This window comes from Pseudorasbora parva, chromosome 14 (assembly GCF_024679245.1).
Source record: "Pseudorasbora parva isolate DD20220531a chromosome 14, ASM2467924v1, whole genome shotgun sequence".
NCBI lineage: Eukaryota > Metazoa > Chordata > Actinopteri > Cypriniformes > Gobionidae > Pseudorasbora > Pseudorasbora parva.
This window is the reverse complement of record NC_090185.1, coordinates 30,463,007-30,482,003: the sequence shown is the minus strand read 5'-3', so window position 1 is coordinate 30,482,003 and position 18,997 is coordinate 30,463,007. Positions and strand designations below refer to the sequence as shown.

Genomic DNA, 18,997 nt, shown 5'->3' with positions numbered 1-18,997 from the left:
ATATTAATCCAACTATACAGGGAATAATACACAATGTCAAACATTCTCCAACTCATTCGCATTGCTACTGTCTTCATTATTCAAAATCAGACATAGAAACTACAAGGAAGTGATTGGGGCTCTTTTTAATTCCATCTTTTTAAATGTTCGATCTAAAAAATTCGAATAAATGAATAATATGTATAAGTGTTATTAAAATGCACAGCACTTTCTCAAGCTACATTAACCCTTTTGAGACTTGCTGGTATGGGAATGGTAACAGGATTGATGGTAACAGGGTTGACGGTGTTAATTTGAAATAATGAAATATAATATGCTTCTTAGAAGGAAAATTTAATCCTGACATTTCTATCGTTTATCATGGTAACAGGGTTGACATTTTAAGACAATTCCCTGCTGACAGACGTAATGAAACTTAAGCTAAAGTGACAAAAAAGAGACTTTAAATTGTCTATGTAGAGCTAATTTCTTACAAGGATTAGTTCGTTTTTTTGTTTGGAATGGTCAAGGTATGACAGTTATAAATATTACATTGATGTAGGTCTTAGAAAGAGAATTTAATCCTGACATTTCTAGGGATGTACCCTTTTAAATTATCAGTTGTTTACTATACAAAATCACGGTAACAGGGTTGACATATTACAGTTCTCTATTGACAAACATAAAAAAAGAGACTTTGTTGTATCAAGTGAGCTCAATAAAGACAAAATGTCAGTCTTGATGAGTATTCATATAAACGCAGTCAGTTATGTTGTAAGTGAACGTAAACAGAACGTAACGTGTAAAAGTACTATGGATCTGTGCTCCGTCTTAAAGGGACAGCAGCCTAATATACCTGCTGTCAAATTATGAGATAACATTAAAAATATCTATATGGCATGGTATCGAAGTCAAAATTGTGGCCAGTGAAAATTCTGAGTGGCTAGTAACTTTGGAAAACCACTAGCCACCGTGGCTGGTGAGCAAAAAACTGTCGCACGCCGGACGTGAAGCTCAGCACCACGTCTCAGGTATCTCACACCAGATGCGCACATTATATAAGCGCAAGCTTAATTTTGAATCAGCTTCTGACAGAAGAGCTGCACGATGGGTGTATCTTGTAGCACAGGGTGAAATCAGTACTTTGACGATTTGAGGGAAATATAATATAAATTTAAATGAAATAAAACCTTGAAATGTCGCTCTGTGGCGTGGCAGGATTTTAAACAACTTCCTGAGTCGCCGCGGACAGGCGCCGAATGCCGCTGTCGATGTGTCTAAACTCATTAAAAAAACAGTGTTCAAATTTTAAAGGCGCGGCACGGCGAGCACCCCCATGTTGCCAAGATGGTATGATCCTCGTTTCATAACACCCGCAAAGATTCGACTGTGAGATTGGTGGTCGAATCAGACTCCGGATATCGATGCATCGAATCTTCGACTATTCAGGGTCACCCCTAATGCTCATGCAGAATAATATATTTATATGAATATGTACAGCAAGCTAATAAGCAACTAGTTAATAGTGAGAATCGGACCCTAAAATAAAGTGTTACAAAATAAATAAATAAATAAGACATTCTGCAATTTAACGGCACAATATGTAATTTTTATTAGAGGTCACTTATACAAAACTTTAGAGTATACAGCAGGGTGGGAGTGGACAAGGCTGCTGGAGTGATTGCTAATGAGAGACGGGCGCAACACATGCCTCAAGAGCAGTGGAGCATTTATTATTTGGTCTTTTCACACCAACTGCAAATAGGGTGCAATTCACACTAGCTCCGCCTAACAAAACCTGGCTGTGCCAAAAAACATTTAAAAAAAACACTCGTAATTAAATGTTTTCAGTGGCGCAATCAGTATGGCTAATAGATCTTTGTTTTGACGCGATCAACACAGGTTCGAAACCGCCTTTTGCAGAACTTGCGCTTCTTTCTTTTCTCATCACATATCACATCGGAAAGGCATTTATTTTCAACAAAAATTAAGAACATGTTCTAATGTTTCATTATAATAAAAGCATTTATTGGGTAGGGTTAAGTGATAGGTTTGGGAGGGATTTTATTGCCACTTTAAGGTGCCATTCCATTTAATCACTTAAATAAATATAATAATTTGCCCGTTGTTATTATTGCGTCCTGTTAATGTACAATGCTGAGGTGCAAATATTATGTATCTGTCAAAATAAAGTATAGATTACATGTAATTACCATTTATATTGCAAAGAACTGTTACTTTTATCGTGTGTAAATAGAATATATCACTATTTTCACTTAGTAAATAGCATCTATCACTATTTATATAATTTAAAGTTTATATAATTTAAATAATTTAATGTAAATAGTAATTATCTTCAAGAAAATGTTATTTTCACTGTGTAAATAGAATCTATTTGCTATTAACACGGTGTAAATAGCATTTATCGCAGTTAGTGCAATTAGCCACTGCCTTTATTATTCCACAGGTGACTTCTTCTGCTCGTGTATGTGTGGTAACGCAGCGTTGTTTTATCATATTAGATACATTTGAGTGTGTTGAAAGTTGTTATAATGCTACTCTGTGCGTTTGCTCGGCGGCTACTATGCGACACTAGATCACACTGCAGTGAGCTAGATCGATATTAGGCTGGGTAAAACAAGGCTTGCGATAAATCAAGAAAACCAGATTTAAACAGTGAGACTAACTGTGTTGAGCTGAATAACAATCAGTAGTTTTCTGTCGATGAATGTATCCATGTATTATTTGGTTTCTACAAAATATTGAGGGTAACGTGGGTATGATGTCATTGATAGGCGACGCACAGACACGGTCAGTGTCCTGGTTAAAATGACTTATTTCTCTGGATTTAAACATTCTTGGAAACATTTGCGATAATGTAAGTACACAAGTCAACAAACTATATAACATTGAGCTAGTGGTTTTTGGATATTTAAATAAACAAAATCACAAAATGTGCCTTTAAAAATGTGTGTGTGTGTGTGTGTGTGTGTGTGTGTTTTATATATATATATATATATATATATATATATATATATATATATAGAGAGAGAGAGAGAGAGAGAGAGAGAGAGAGAGAGAAATACAGAGGCACCAAAAATGCATCCTCATGATAAAAGGCAAAAGTTGAGCTGTGTACATTAACATATAGTCAATGTCATTTTTTTGCACTTATGCCTATGAGGAACAAAAGTGGCACCAGTTTTGTAAAATGAACCAATCACACTGTGTGAAAGATTTTGGTGACCTTTGAAAACACAGTGACCATTGACTTTTCTCTTTCTCACCTGTCTCGTGGCCAGGTGCTCGGTCATGGCGCAGGAAGAATCGCACCTCCGCCCTCTGCTGACCCCAGCGCTGCAGTACTTCGATAATTCGCTCGCTGTCACCAATCACGCGCTCTACAAAAAGGAACCGACCAATAGGAAAGAAGGGATGCAAATTAGGTGGCAAAGATCCATTCTGGAGTGATGCATCACTGCACCTTTACACCACAGTCGCATGGACAGGTGCAGCAAGATGACTTCTATCATTTTTATTCCTGGAATGACTTTGTTAAAAGAACAGTTTGATCCTGAAAATGAAAAATGCTGTCATTTATTGACCTTCGAATCATTTCAAACCCACATGGTGTTTCTTCCGTGGGACACAAAATGAGATACTTTGATGAATGTTCATGCTGCTCTATTAACTGTAAATTTAGACAAATAATGACAGATTTTTTTATATATATAAACTGCTTTCAAAATGACCTCATATCAAACCAATTGTTGGAATGAACTTTCTCAATAACAAAAAAAAAACACAAAAATGCAAGTCAGCACCTACCAGATCCTCTCCACATCTCGGCCAGATAGCAGTCCACCTCCCCCGGCTCTTTACACATGTCCACCACATCTCGACACAGCGTCTCCGGCGTGATGGGAAGCTCGGTGAAGTGCTTATCGCTGTTGCTGAGGTACACCGTTAGGAACATCTGAGTCAATAAAAAAAGACACAAACATGCGACGTTACAAAAAGAAGATTTTTTTTTTGTTTCTTAGAGTCAGTGATCTTTTGATTCTCTAGTTCTTTATAAAGCCATGCATATACTTGTGTTTAGAAAAACCCAGAACAGATTTCCATACTCTTAACTGATGCAGTGTTTAATTTTTAACCCTCGGGTGTTCTTCTGTCATTTTTGACTAAACAATTTTGCTTTGATTTTTTTTAAAGAATTTTTTACTTTATCGGAAAGGTATAAAACTTGGTTAAGGTTTTGGCACTTGGTATGTAGACACAAAAAGAAATCATGGACATGATACGAAAAGGTTAAATGGTCCTGGCCATGGTCAAAAATGGCCGCATTGGAAATTAATTGGAAATTGGTCTCATTTGCTTTGTACTGCACCCAAACAAAATCTTACTGAAAGCAAATTTTTTGAAATATCAAATTTAAATTTGTAACACAACGTGTTTAGATTCAGCCTTTGATTTTCTTGCAGTTTTACAGTAAAACATGTTTTGGAAAACACACATTTCATATAAAAGTTGAAAATAGTATTGTGCCTTTTTCGTAACAATAAACTTAAACAATTTCTATATCTTAATCTTAAACTATTCTATATTTCTTTTTCAAGTTCACTTTTATTTCCAAGTTCTGATTTTAGCAATAATCTGCCAAGTGTCTTCTTTAAAAAATATACCAAAGCATTCAAGATTTATGAGTTTAAGTTAGAAATGTTATTTTCAGGTCTTCGTTCAAAAAGTGAAAAAAATGGATTATAACTACTTCAGAAATATAATTTAGCACCATAAAATCCCCTAATGGTGCGTTCACACCAGATGTGAATGAAGTGTTAAGCGCAAGTGATTTACATGTTAAGTCAATGCAAAGATACCACACTAACCAATCAGGAGCTTCCTCTATAGTGACAACAATGAGGACAAAATCATATGTGGATACCCAGAGCTGTATGATACATCTTCTTACTTTATAGGATCTTGCAAGGACGAAAGCGAGTGAGGAGGTCAGACAATCTTGTAAGTTGTAAAAAAACACTCTTTATTCATTTTGAGCTATAACTATTGATACTACAAGCTAGTTAAAGCCGGCAAATTGAGCTTATTCACGTATTTTAAAACCAAGGAGCTGCCTGGCAGAAGTCTGTTGTGAAGGGAATGTCACGCGTGAATGAAGCTAGTAAACTCAAAATGTTCACTCGTCCAACTGCACGCAAATAGCGTGATTCATTTGCGCAAGTAGTGTCTAGTGTGAACGCACAGTAAAACAAATCATTAAATAAAAGAAAAATATAAAACTAAAATATCAATAATTAATTGAATTTAAATAAAATAGGAGAAGCACCAGAGAGTTTTTAAGATTATTTATATACTATACAATTATTTATTCATATGTTAAATTGGCTTTTCATATTTTATTTAAATTTTTCATTGTAATTTTAAATGTTTAAATTTGAGCAAATTCTTGTTTTTGTAACATTTCCATTTAGCTTTCATTTACTTTAATTTCACTTTTTATTTATTTATTTTAGTACCTCAACTCAAACTTTTTGATTTCAGTTAGCTGGCGAGTTTTTTTGTATTTCACAAAAACATTTTTTTTAAGTTTTAGTAATTTTGTAATGCGCTTCTTGAATGATTTTTTATATTGCACTTTATCTTTGATTTAATATAATTTTAGTATGTCAGCTTAAACTTATTTTATATCAGTTAGGTGTTCTGAAAAACGTATAATATAACAAAGAATGCTTACATTTTTAATCCATACAGACAGACTCAAAAAACATATTGTAAAATTTGTTGTTTTGGTTTCCAAAGTTCTGGTTTACTTATTTAATTCCCCTGTTAGTACTTATTTTGACTATTCTCCTTGTGTATTAAGCCCTGTCTGTTCATTGTCCAGTATCATTTATGGTTGTGCGCTTTTTTTTCTCTTCCTGTGATATTCTCATGTTTATTGCTGAGTTTGGATTTTTGAATTATAGATCGGTGTGCCCTCCTTAAAGACACATATACAGCAGGTAACGGTTCTTGAAGAGATTCTTTGCTTACATACATGAAGGTACCTCTCAACCATCCAAACCTATTATAGACATGTGACTGCATGCCAGATGCCCACATGTTATTATACAGCGGTGCGTGTGGGTGAAAATGCCAAGATGGATGGTTGACAGAAAAAGAAATGTTGTATTTCTGTCTTGGCACTTTAATTGCAGCCGGCACAGATGGCTGTCACATCCAGAGAGTTCTTACCCAGAAATAAAACACAAGCATGGGGTAATTAGCTAGAAAGCAAGGAGGTAATTGATTTGTAATTCCGAAGGAGGAAAAAGACAAGGTTATTGCCATCATTGCAAAAATAATTTCAAAATTAATTAGATTTATTATTAAATAAACGTTAAAAAAACGTAGCATATTTTAGCATAAACAGCAAAAAAAGCTTCTTTTTGAAGGACAATTTTGTTAGTGTGTTTATTTTCAGACTATCGGCAACAGAGTTATCATCACTGCTGATAGAGTGCAAAAACACTCAGTGGTTCTCTGTTACTATGTGTGTGTGTGTGTGTGTGTGTGTGTGTGTGTGTGTGTGTGTGTGTGTGTGTGTGTGTGTGTGTGTGCGTGTTTACATGCTTTGGCAAGCGAAGCTGAGGTACTCCTGTCACACCAGATGGGTAGAAGCAAATCTCAGCGGCCCTAACCTGAGTCACGCTTCGGGACAGGAAACAGAACTGCATGAGAATTCCTGAGCGCTCATATTTAATTACACAGTTCTCTGGTGGATACTTGATTCTGATTGGTCAATTGTGGCATTCTGCGGTGTTTTTGTAAATTGCCTGCTATTTAGGCTAATCTTTCATATCACTTGACTTTACACACTCTTTCGTCCACAATAAAATTATTAAAACTTATGTGCGTATGACGCGCCTTTTAGGTCTATAAGCTAGGGGTTGACGGTCTTTCGATTTTTTTAAGTCGGCATTTATGTGATTAAAGTCGAGTCGACTAGTCGCTGATGACACCATTAATGAACAAATAAGCCTGAACGCAGGTTTGCTTGTGTTCAGCTATGGCATGTGACAGCGCTGCCCACAAGGCTATTGCTCCAACACAACAGCATATTTTTTTATCAGTTCTTTTGTCTATGGGTTGTTATATTTCTCACATATTTCGTCTCGTTCTAAATCAGATACTGATAAAGTAGCACAGTACAGATTACATTTATATGAATGCATATTAGAGAAAGAGAGAGAGAGAGAGAGAGAGAGAGAGAGAGAGAGAGAGAGAGATTGCGTGTGAATTAATTCTACCCAGAATCATCTCTCTACTAAAAGTGAAGGTGTTTGGATATAATTTTGGGTATCAAATAAATTTCAGAGATGGGCGTGCCATAAACTTTAAACATTGTGGCAGGGAGAACTGCTGCGGTGTCAGGTATGATTTATTCATTTTCCCCTTAAAACAGCTAGATCGTCTTGTCCAGACGACCCAGTGCATCCAAAAGATGTAGGTGTCTTTGTTTCTACAGTAGAACACAAATGAAGATTTTTAACTTCAACCGTTGCAGTCTGCCAGTCATAATGCATGTGAATGGGTAACAACTCTATGAGAGTAAAAAAATAAAACATGCTTCGACAACATGCACAAAAACCTGCTGCCCGTGATGACACATTGATGTCTCAAGACATGAACCGATCGGTTTCTGTGAGATGAACTGGCGCAATCATAGATATATATTATGTAGATGCCTCATTCGGCCGATGCGCGCAGGCCAGTTTGACCTTACCAGACGGAAGTAATAGCGGATGTGAACACTAGGTGAGATTCATCTGGATATGAGGTAAAAAAAACTTTAAAAAAAAAAAATACTGAACCGATCGGTTCATGTCTTAAGACATCAATGTTACCCCTTTTCTACCAAGGCAGTGCTGGTGCTTATTCGGAGCCAGGGCCTAGTTTCAAATTGGTTCTTTGTCTTTCCACAGCCAAAGCACCAGCTCCGAGCCAGGAAAAGTGGTTCTTAAGTAGCACCAAAACATTGCTGGGCTAGAAGTAAGAACCTCTTGCATCAGCCGCTGGAGGCGGAGTTACCGTGATCAACAAGAAGAACACAAACTCGTGACCTCCATTTTTTAAATAGCAGCTAATCAAGCTAACAGCTGCTCGATTGTAATCTCCATCTATACAAATCATGGAGAGCTGCACGAATGCGTTGGATTTGCGGCGTTTTGATGCCGATGTAGGATCATAAAGCCATGAGCCATTGAGGGAAGGCTCGTTCGAGATGCATCGGTGTGCGCTGTGCAGACCGATCGCCGTATGACATCAAAGTACAGCAAGCGCAAACAAATCCTTATGCTTTTGAATCGCTCACGCGATATTTTGATATCATACGTGGATCGGTCCGTGCAGCGCCGATGCATCTGGAACAAGATGCGAAATTTTACATACTTTTGAAAATCCAGCATTTAGTCACAGTTGTAAACATGACGCCGTTCTTCTTCCATGAGGGGGTTTGGCATCTTAACATTAGTTTCCAGGTGGACCAATAAAGAACCCAACATACACGTCTCACGGACATCCTGTAGAACTCAACCAATCAGATGATGACTTTGCAACTCTTGATGTGCTTCCAGATAATTGTGTCATATGCATCAGACATTTAGCCAACGGTCCATGGGTGACGTCTGAGGCGGAGACTAGTTTAGCTAACAATTACAGCACTGCAATGCACCCACAAACATTTTCCTGAACGCGATTCTTGCTTTTGATTCGGACGTTGTTGTACACCACCGCAAACAGCTCAATAAATTCCCAACTGCAGTTTTTTAAAATAGCTAGACTTGTCCAAACAGTTATCAGTATTTTGTGATCTGTTCAATATTGGCGGCGTAACATTCATCTGCCGTCACACACAGCTGTGCGAAAAGGGTTTAAGAGGCTTTCACTCCTTCAATGCGCACACACTTTACACATTCTAGTCTAATCTGGCTTTGGATGTGCACACGACAGCTAAAGCACTTGTATCCGTGCCTACTGTCATGCTGCAAGCATGTTTGAATAAATGTTTGACAAGATTCAGTCAGGAATAACAGTGGTTAGGCTTGTAATCCAGCAGTCTTTTAAAAGCCGTCCAGTTGATCAGAAAGGGTCATAAAATGAGGCCAGTTAAAGGCTCCGGACCAACACGCAAATGGTCACGAATGTCAATAGACAAATGTCATCAATAGTTTAAATGAAAGAGATAATCATAATGTCAGCATAAAGATTACTGTCTATATCAAGTAAATATAGAATTTGGCAACTAAATTACAGATAAAACTTAAGAAATGGTTGCTATACTCTTAAAAATAAGGTTCTTTATAGGCGTTGATGAAGAACATTTAACCTTCATCGACTCTTTCCATTGCACAAAATGTTCTTTATAGTTGAAAAAGGTTCTTTAGATTATTAAAAATATATATATATTAGGAACTGATCACTTTAAGATTCGTTGGAGAAACTAAAATGAATCTTATATGCCCTCCTTAAAGGTTTTTTGTTCCACAGCATTTCCAAAATAATTGTTCCTCAAAGAATCTTTCAGTTCTTGAACCATTTTTGGCTATAGTGTGAAGAACATTTTAATCATCTAAAGAATTTAAAAGAATCGCTTGTATGACGTAAAGATTCCATGAATGTTAACATTTAGTGGTGTATGATATGAACATTTTGGCCAATTTGATAACCAATTATTTCGATGTTTGAAACCCGATAACTGATATATTCGCCAAAAAATCTGAATCCTAATTACAAAAAAAAGTCTCACCATTAGAAGCCATGTCCGTGCATATTAACTGTACTTTCCTTCTTTGAAGCGATTCCAATCATATTTCAAGCAATTTAAAGGGGTGGTTAATTATGATTTCACTTGTTAACTTTAGTTAGTGTAATGTTGCTGTTTGAGCATAAACCACATCTGCTTAAGTTATGACACTTAAAGTTCAATGCAAAGGGAGATATTTTCTTTTACAGAAATCGCTTTTTAAGGACTACAATAAACAGCTGATATGGACTACAATGAGTTTTTTTCCTGGGCAAGCTGGTGACATCACAAACCCTAACATTTGCATAAACCCTGCCCCCAGGAACACACAACAAAGGCCATGTTAAGAGGAGGAAGAGTTGTTGTAGTAGAGCATATTTGGTAGTCTACTCAAGCTGTCACATCTGTCTTTTCACATTTATTGCAATACAGTACGAACACAAATGCAATAGCATGTCATAAAAGCAAGATAAGATGACAACATAAGTTATAACCATAATTAAAGCAAACTATTTCTATCTTCCTTACTTGTTCTATCTCCATGCATTTTACAACAGTTCCCAAAAGAGCGATTTAAAGATAATCATGGCAAAATATGCCAATCAATGACTTAACTCCACACCAGCTACATACATTTATCAACAAACCATTCAGAAATGTCTTATTGCATTTTACATGTTGTCACTTATTCTCGAGTCTCTCCGTCATTTTCCGACTCTGGTTTTGAACATAAAAGGCTGAAAAGTTTCTGACATTTTCAGTGCATGTCTGCCTGAGGTACTCTGAGCTTCTAACACAAGCTCTTGAAACTCCGCCCTCTACTAGAAAGGGAGCAGGGCAGTTCATTTGCATTTAAAGGGACACACACACAAAAATGGCGCATTTCTGCTCACCCTCAAAAAGTGACAATTTTAACATGTTATAAAAAATATCTGTAGGGTATTTTGAGCAAAATCTTCATTGCGTACATGCTCTGGGGACATCAAAGACTTATTTTACATATTATACAAAGGAGCATTAAAGGAACCCTAAAACAATCATGTGAACAGTACACATCTAAAGTGCTCTCAACTGAAGGCAACATTATTTATCAGCTTTAATATATCGGACACATTTTCTTATTGGGTCGATAATGATAACATTAAAAATAAACCTACCGATATATCGTGGATCCCTATTAACCCTTAAATGCATACCTCGGGTCGTTAGCGAGGTAGTTACCTTTACCTTTCCAGTTCACTCATAGTTACCTCTGACAGAAAACGAAACAATAATAATTATAATCAGCAAAACTTGAAATGGCTCAGTGATTTACAGCAGAGAGCAAGTACTAAATGGACTGCATTTATGTACTAAACACTGACAAATATTAGTTATAAACACAATCAAATAATCCAAAATATGTGGCCAAGAAGCTGTCAATGATCAAAATATTGATTTTGAAGACGTTGAAAATGAGTTTGGAGAATATGCTCAAGATCGCGAATATGAGGCAGATGCTGAATGCACTGGTAAACGAATTCTGACGAGGACAGATGATGATGGTATTAAACATCTGCTCAAACTAAACCCTTTCAAACTCCAAAAGGTAACGAAATATGCTTTATTTTATTCTTCTGTAAGTGTTACTCTAACATCAGGAGTTTTATATATTATCACAATAGGTAGAGATCCATCCATGTTAAATATAGATCCGGGTCGCTAACGACCCGAATATGTAAGAATGTTTGGCGAAACAGTCATGCATTTAAGGGTTAAAGTTTCTTCACGAATCTATCAAAGTCAATAAAGAACCTTTTTTTTTTTCAAAAGTGTGGCATCATGGCAAAATGTCCTCTTGTAACCCCTTATTGAAAAAAGTGTAGACCTTAGCCCTACTGTTTAAGTTAAATGGATGATTATATTTCTCTCAGACCATTCTGTGTCAATCCCTTGGGACGACCAATGAAAGCCTCTATTAGATGAATGACCCTTGCTGGGAATGAAACTTCATTAATATATCTTCCTCTAATGCGCTTATGTTGTAAACTCCATACGTCTAAATCATGTTAAACACTAACCTAATTAGTCTCTGGGTTATGGTTTATAAGATGAGCTCTTAAAAGATCCAAATTGAATTATGGATGGAGCGTATTGTCTCATGTCGACTTACAAACCGCAGACCTCTTACATATTGTTTTCTTTTTCAGAAGGGAAATTCAGTGTGATTCTTTTTCGAATGCATGGTGGTAAGAGTGTCTTGGAAGTCATTGCTAAAAATTAACATTTGATGATAAAATGAATTAAACATTCCAAGGCATACCAATGGCTTACTTGGCTATTTTCCAATTTTCAAAGACAGTGCTCTTTGTGTCCTCCCGTCAAATCAGGACATGTGTCTAAAAGTCTGGCCCAATGATGAAAAGTGCTTTTGAATCAGCGTTAAATCCTAGACGGGATCACTGCGGTTATAGAAAAGCCCTTGTGCCAAAGGCCAGCCTGCGGCGGTGACCCCACACTTGATCCCTAGAGTAATATTTCGGAGAAATCTTAATGATTTTGTCTTAGGGCATGGGACAGAGATTTAAGGTTACAGTATCATAGCGCTATTTTGTAACAGGACACTATTTATGTTGCCACAGGTAACCACAGGTGACATAATGGATTTGAATAGTCAAATTTCCATCAGCTGACAAGTGTTAAACTCTTGTTGCATATTCACCAAATGTCCTGGAGGCTTCCCGTACAGATTATTTTAAGTAAGAAACTTAACTTAGTTTAAAGGTTTAAAGAGAAAGGTAACCCCAAAATGACATATCTGTAATTTACTCACTTTCTATTATATTATAGAACACAAAAAAGACACTTTGAAGAGTGTTTTAGGTTTTTGTGCATACAATCAAAGTGAAGGGGATCCAAAACAACTCTGGACTAATGCTGCCTTCACGTGCTATCGGAAGTTTCCTACTTTCCACATTTCAGAAGTCGTGATTACGAGCTTCTTGTGTTTAGGTGCTTTGTTGTCGGAAAGAATGGAGGATGCCAGGTTCATACTTTTGTGCGTCTTGGGAAAATGTTATTTTAACACTATAACCATTTCAGTCATTTCCAGGTCCCAGATAATCATAGAATCACTGGCAAACATAGCAGCACAACACGAAAGGATATTGTTTATAATCACATTCGCAATAAAGGCATAATGTAGACAATAAAGGCTGCTTAAAGACTAAAAAGGCAATAGTTTTCAGCCCTACATGACCCTTTTGTATAGCTACATTTACCACACTATCTAGATAGTCAGCTTGCTCACTATTCTGGAATGATGGTCAACTAGATGCGATTTTCAATGTGTTTAAAATACACAATATGCTTCAAATGATTGTTAATTTATGTAAATATGTACTACTTTAATGACAAGACAATGAAACTGTTGCACAAAAAAACTAATAAAACACCAGCCACAGCATAAATTCATCTCCCATCCGCCATTTTTAACGGTTATGCCATGCCCATCTCGGGAACTTGGATATCAAAATTACTCCCAAACTTCCCAGTGGTAAACACGACATCAGTTCATGTGTTCATGCGTTCATGTGCAATTTTTACCTCGGAAACTCGTATTTACGATAATTCCGATAGCACGTGAAGGCAGCATAAGAATCAACAGGAACTTTTATGCTGTTTAGAGTTGATCTAGATGGTCGAAGCCTGATCGGATGACACACAGTTTAAGCTGGTTGTTGGCTAAGCTAGTTAAGCTAATTACCTAACAATCCCGGTCTTCTCAGAAGACTTTTTCCTCTCTATATACTTTCTTACCTCCAGTTAATACCATCATAAGTTCTCTAACTGACCTGATTTTATTTGTGCTTCACCTTTTCCCTACACATTTCCCTACGCAAACAGTATGTAGCCCAGTTCATTGGGCCGTTTTGAGTGGACAAGAAAAAGGACGTCATCCTCCTTCTATTCAAAGTCAAAGGCGTAGCCCTTGGCAACTTCGCATTTCGAAGAATAAACATTAAACAAAAGGTTTTGATGACAAAACCACATCTTTGTCAACAGTTCATTTGCAATGGAGCTTTGACGCAACGATATTCGGGATAGCGCCTGTACTCATTAACCATAAAGTATCTTGAAACTAACCAAGCCACAAAACCTCACGAACTAAATATGGCATTTACAATATATCCCTTATAATAGGAAACATTCTCCATTATTTTTCCTGTTGTTGAGTGCTGAAAACAGTAGATGCATTGTTCAACTGGATTACCAATGAGATCGTTTGTTTTACAACATAAAATGTACATTCAGTGCATGTATTGCATGGTTTTCATTAACTGTGAAGGTTCATTGCTTTGGCTATTGGAGCTTGTGCAAAGGTGGGCAGAAATCACATTCGACAGGATGAATGAAAAGCAGTCAGCCAGAAAGAAAAGTCGAAGAAAAGCCACTCTGCCAACACAAAGAGGTAATCCAATGAATGACGAGAGCATCAATTATTCAGTCTGATCACTACAAGAGCATCTGTCAATACATGCTCTGATCAGACACGGTTTACTATATAATGTGGGTTTAATTTAGGCTATCATGCTTTGTTAGGAAGAAGCTGCTCGAGCTTCTGTAAGTCACAGGACAGAACCCGCAGATTCAGCAGGCTGTCAGCCAGCAGTGTGTGTGAGAATACAGGCACAGAATCAGCCATATGGCCCCTGCAGTGGATTGACACAAAGCACGATTAATATGAGGATTAGTCTTGAGTTCATACACTACAACTCCTACCCACACACTAACCCTCCAAAATCCTTTGGCCGCCAGGTTAATAAAGCTGGTTTAAAGGGTTAGTTCACTCCAAAATGAAAACTACCCCATGATTTACTCACCCTCAAGCCATTCTAAGTGTATAGGACTTTCTTCTTTCAGACAAATAAAATCGGATATATTTTAAAGGATGTGTTAAAGGATTTGTGTTGCTAGGGTGCTCCACAATGGTTACTAGAGCATGACTAGGAAGTAGTCAAGGTGATTCAAGATTGCTGCCCTGAGTCAAACAAGCCCACCCTTATGTTTCAAGCCAAAGATATTCCTTTGATCTCTATCAGTAGAAGTCTATGGAACTTGTTGCTAGGTTGTTCTAAATGTTTGCCTTCTGAAGTAAAGCGATGGATTTTTGTAAGAAAAATATGCATATTTAAAACTTTAAAAAGCTGAAATAACTAGCTTCCGGCTGGCAGCCTACACAAGTCGACTTAACCCCTGCTGTGATGTATGACGTAGGATGTAGGAGTAGCGTAAGCTTTGACGCCTCTTGTGGTTCAAGCAAATAGGGCTGGGAAACAAACTCAAGCCCCTCTTCTCTTACGTTGAAATCCTACGACATTTCTCTTTATAAATTCTCGTTTTAGACTTCTAATTTGTGACCGGTGTTTTGCTCCATCTCAGCCCTTCTGCATTCATCAATATGTCATGCATCAGGTCAGGTGTTTCTCTTCGGTCGTAAATTGATGCATACAGCCGTCTGTCGGTAGCTAGTTATTTTATTTTATAAAGTAAAGGATATTTTTCTCACACATACATGGCTTCAATTCAGAAGGCTTTTATTAGCCTTTTATGATGGACTTTTTTGGGCTCCAAAATCAAATCCTCTATTCACTAGCATTATAAAGCTTGGAAGAGCCAGGACACTATCTAATATGCCTCTGATTGTATTCATCTGAAAGAAGAAAGTCATATACACCTAAGAACGGCTTGAGGGCGAGTAAATCATGGGGTACTTTTCATTTTTGGGTGAACTAAATCTTTAATAAAAAAGCTGAAGCTTCAAAACATAAGAGATTCAAATCACTCCAGGACCTAGATGGTTTAATTTAACCTCTAAAGAAAAGCTGAGCTGACTTCATATGTGCTCTGTTCAGCAGTACAGACCCTATTTATTGTGGCTAGAAACATCTTAAAGGTCAAGGTTAAAACATTCAGAGTGCCTGATTACCGGTTGGTCCTTGAGAGCCGAGTTTTCCAAACACAGACTTCTCTGCATAGCAGCAATGTTGTTGTGTGGAATGTGATCTTAGCAACAGTTGCCGTGGCAACCGGCCGCCGCAGTTCTGGTCATTGTTTCCCACTGAGGCCTCAGGTGGCTGAAAGGGCCCGACAACAATCAGCGATATTTATAACTCCTAATGCACAGCCTTTTGAACTGAAGTGGGATACAGAATTAAATTACTACAAGCTAATCTTATTCCACAAGTGCCCCCAGCCCAAGTCATCTATTCACCTGTCAAATCAATTTAGAGTCTTGAAAATAGCTGCTCTGGGTACTTTTCTAATCGACACAAAACACATGACCACACAAGGACCCTTCAATGCCTTTCAACAAAGGGAAGCTATGCAACTCAAATCAACTTCCTCTAGGGGAAGTATAAACAATGCCTTGATATTCTCAATGCAGTTTTAGCTCGAAACGCACCGAGGACAATGCAGGTTACTTCTGTAAAATGTCTCACTGAGAGGAATATCCCACTTCTACTTTAAATCCCAATTGTTGTTCCTTTGAGACTTAAGGCAGCTAGTAATTCACAGGAAAAACAATGAACTCAGCGTCTGAGGTACGGAAAGATTTATGGGGTGAACAAAGAACACAGTCACTGTTCAGATAATTCGCAGTGCTTAAAGAATATGCTTTATAACAATGTGGTTCTCTCAAACACAGGGTATGACTTCAAATAGATGCTTAAGATTATCAAGGATCGAAAACTGACCATGACTCAAACCAAAATGATCACCTATGATGACAAATATTTCTTTTGCAAGCTAAATATACCATGCTGTGGTACTCACCTCAAACACACAACAATGCCACTGTATATAAACACAAGTAGAATAGTGTATTTCTATTGAAACAATTCCAAAACAATCAAAAACGCCTAAAGATGTTGTGTTTGCGGGTCATTCATTATTTGCATTTGAAAATCCTTAAAGTGAAAACGTGAATGGGACATTCTGAGTTTATACACAGGGATTATAATTCACATTAACGCTATAAATCCATGGATACTACTGACGTTTCAGCCAGATTGGAGGCGGACATCCGGTGACAAAGCCTGTGGAGATTAAGGGCTTGCTTGAAAATGAACCGAGAGCAATGAGCTTTACCCGGTACTGCTATCTTCATTAGAAATATATACTAATGGAAAGATCAAAATGACATATACTTCTTTTGATCGATGTGGACAGAGGTGACACGGTCATATGTTTTACGCTGGACGATGGGTGTATGAATGTGTGACTCACCAACACACACCATTAGTGACTCACCAATATGAGTAGTGACAGCAAAGAGATAGCAGGTGCTTTAGCACACTAAAACCTAATTTCACTATACGTTTTACTAAACATATATAATCTAAACAACATGTACACACTATGTTGACATCAAATGACTCTAAATGACTAATCCAACACAGTGACTATCTAATTGGGTCTGTCAGGTAGATGATATTGTGCCACACATCTTAAAATTGTAAATTTGCTGTCAAACAATCTTTGGTTACATTATTTGTTTATAATAATCCTGTTAGCATATGAAGATTCAATGGAACCTTATTTAAACTAAAGAAATTGTAAATGACAGTTGAAATAAAGATTACTACATGATATACTATTAATACAGTTGATTAGGTCTTTTTAAAAATTGTTTCCACACTCATTGAATTTAATTAAAAGATGTGCAATATTCTGGAACAGTCCTCATAACCAGATAACAGGATATGAAATCTAAACAAGACAAACAGGTAATTCTGCATCATATTTATTTAATACTTTTTTATCACCATTATAACACTGCTACCAAGGAATGCATATCTGTTATCTGATACAATCAATGCAACTTGGTTGAACACACACACACACACACACACACACACACACACACACACACACACACACACACACAAAATGACATTTACATCATGAAATTGTTGAGTTTATCAATGACAAAGAAGAAGTGTCGATGCATGGAGATGAAAACTACTGTACATCAGTGTATCACAAACCTCGATCTCGACTTACCGGCATCATATTGAAAATGACCTCCAGATATTGTATATTCCTTATATTGTTGAAAAAGGACCTTCCCCTGCTCTCCCAATAAGCACTCTTATTGTTGCTGTTTTATATGCAGGTAAATTGTGCACGTATTATCCTCTTCTTTTACGTATCATTATTTTAGTCTCTGATGTTGTCCGACAACTTTGTAGTGTTGATTTATTATAGAAACCTGTTGCAGAATGAACCCTAGATGAACTCGGTAAATGCAGTAAAGTTTCTTATGCGAATCGCTCAGATGTAGGGAACCGCAGACCGCTGATTACACTGAACCATTTGTATACGCAGCGATTCACTACCCCTATACAGTATTAGCCATATAAAGAATAACGGTATTCCGTGAACGTCTTGTATCATCTACTGTCCGCTAAGCCGATTGCAGGTCCGTGTTATATCCGTGCGAGCGAGTTTTTTCGCTGGATCAACAAACGCAACCCAACCCAAGATGACGCTGCGCGAGATTCCGAATATCCCCGGCGCGTGCATGGCAAACTCCGCCTCGCGCCACCCGCGCGCTTCCCGCCCACTTCATTATCCTCTTCTCCTCAGGAGCTGTTCAGCGGTCAACTAAGACACGGTTTGCTGATTTTATATGGCTTTGTTTTATTTAATGTGTCCCAGACTATTTAAAAGCCTTTTCAAATTATAATGCAAAGGTCCTTTTAGTAATACTGAATTAACAAACGCGCGTTCAGTACCTAGCAAGACCTGTGGATACATTTCACGTTTCATGGCACAGTACGATTATACATAAACTGTGATTAACAACAAATACTTATAAAATGCATTTAAAACGTGAAGAAACGTATTCGAAATTACGAAAATCAACAAACAGCTGCACTACTTGAACAAGGTGACGTTGAAAATGGAAAAGTAGCCTCATTCGTGTTGCTAAACATGCTCCTATGGTAATGTGTGACAATATTGAAAATCTTTGAACATTTTATGCATGAATATGATGACAATTTAGCTATTTACATGTCAACGCTGGCTACCTTATGACACACACCATCCCTATAGTGCCACCATTTTTGCAAGATTGATTTAATCAGGACAATCCAAGAATATGAGTGGAATAAGTGAACATAAGCATTTTAGATTTTTAACAAGAAAATATTGTCTGTCCTTGGC

The 18,997-nt window shown here is 37.2% G+C and overlaps 1 protein-coding gene across 2 annotated transcripts in view; it reads right to left on the bottom strand.

Moving 5' to 3' along the window:
* Window positions 1-18,344, bottom strand: part of tp53bp2b (tumor protein p53 binding protein, 2b) — a 43,242-nt gene extending 24,898 nt beyond the window's left edge. Inside the window, exons 1-3 of one of the 2 annotated variants that reach the window (XM_067416201.1) lie at window positions 17,831-18,344; window positions 3,808-3,955; window positions 3,267-3,380 (exon numbers count right to left, since the gene is read on the bottom strand). In XM_067416201.1, the coding sequence (XP_067272302.1) occupies window positions 3,267-3,380; window positions 3,808-3,955; window positions 17,831-17,839 (271 nt within the window). In that variant the 5' untranslated portion in view covers window positions 17,840-18,344. The remainder of the gene's footprint in view (window positions 1-3,266; window positions 3,381-3,807; window positions 3,956-17,830) is intronic. The other variant, XM_067416200.1, reaches the window with a different exon arrangement.
* Window positions 18,345-18,997: the final 653 nt, after the last annotated feature.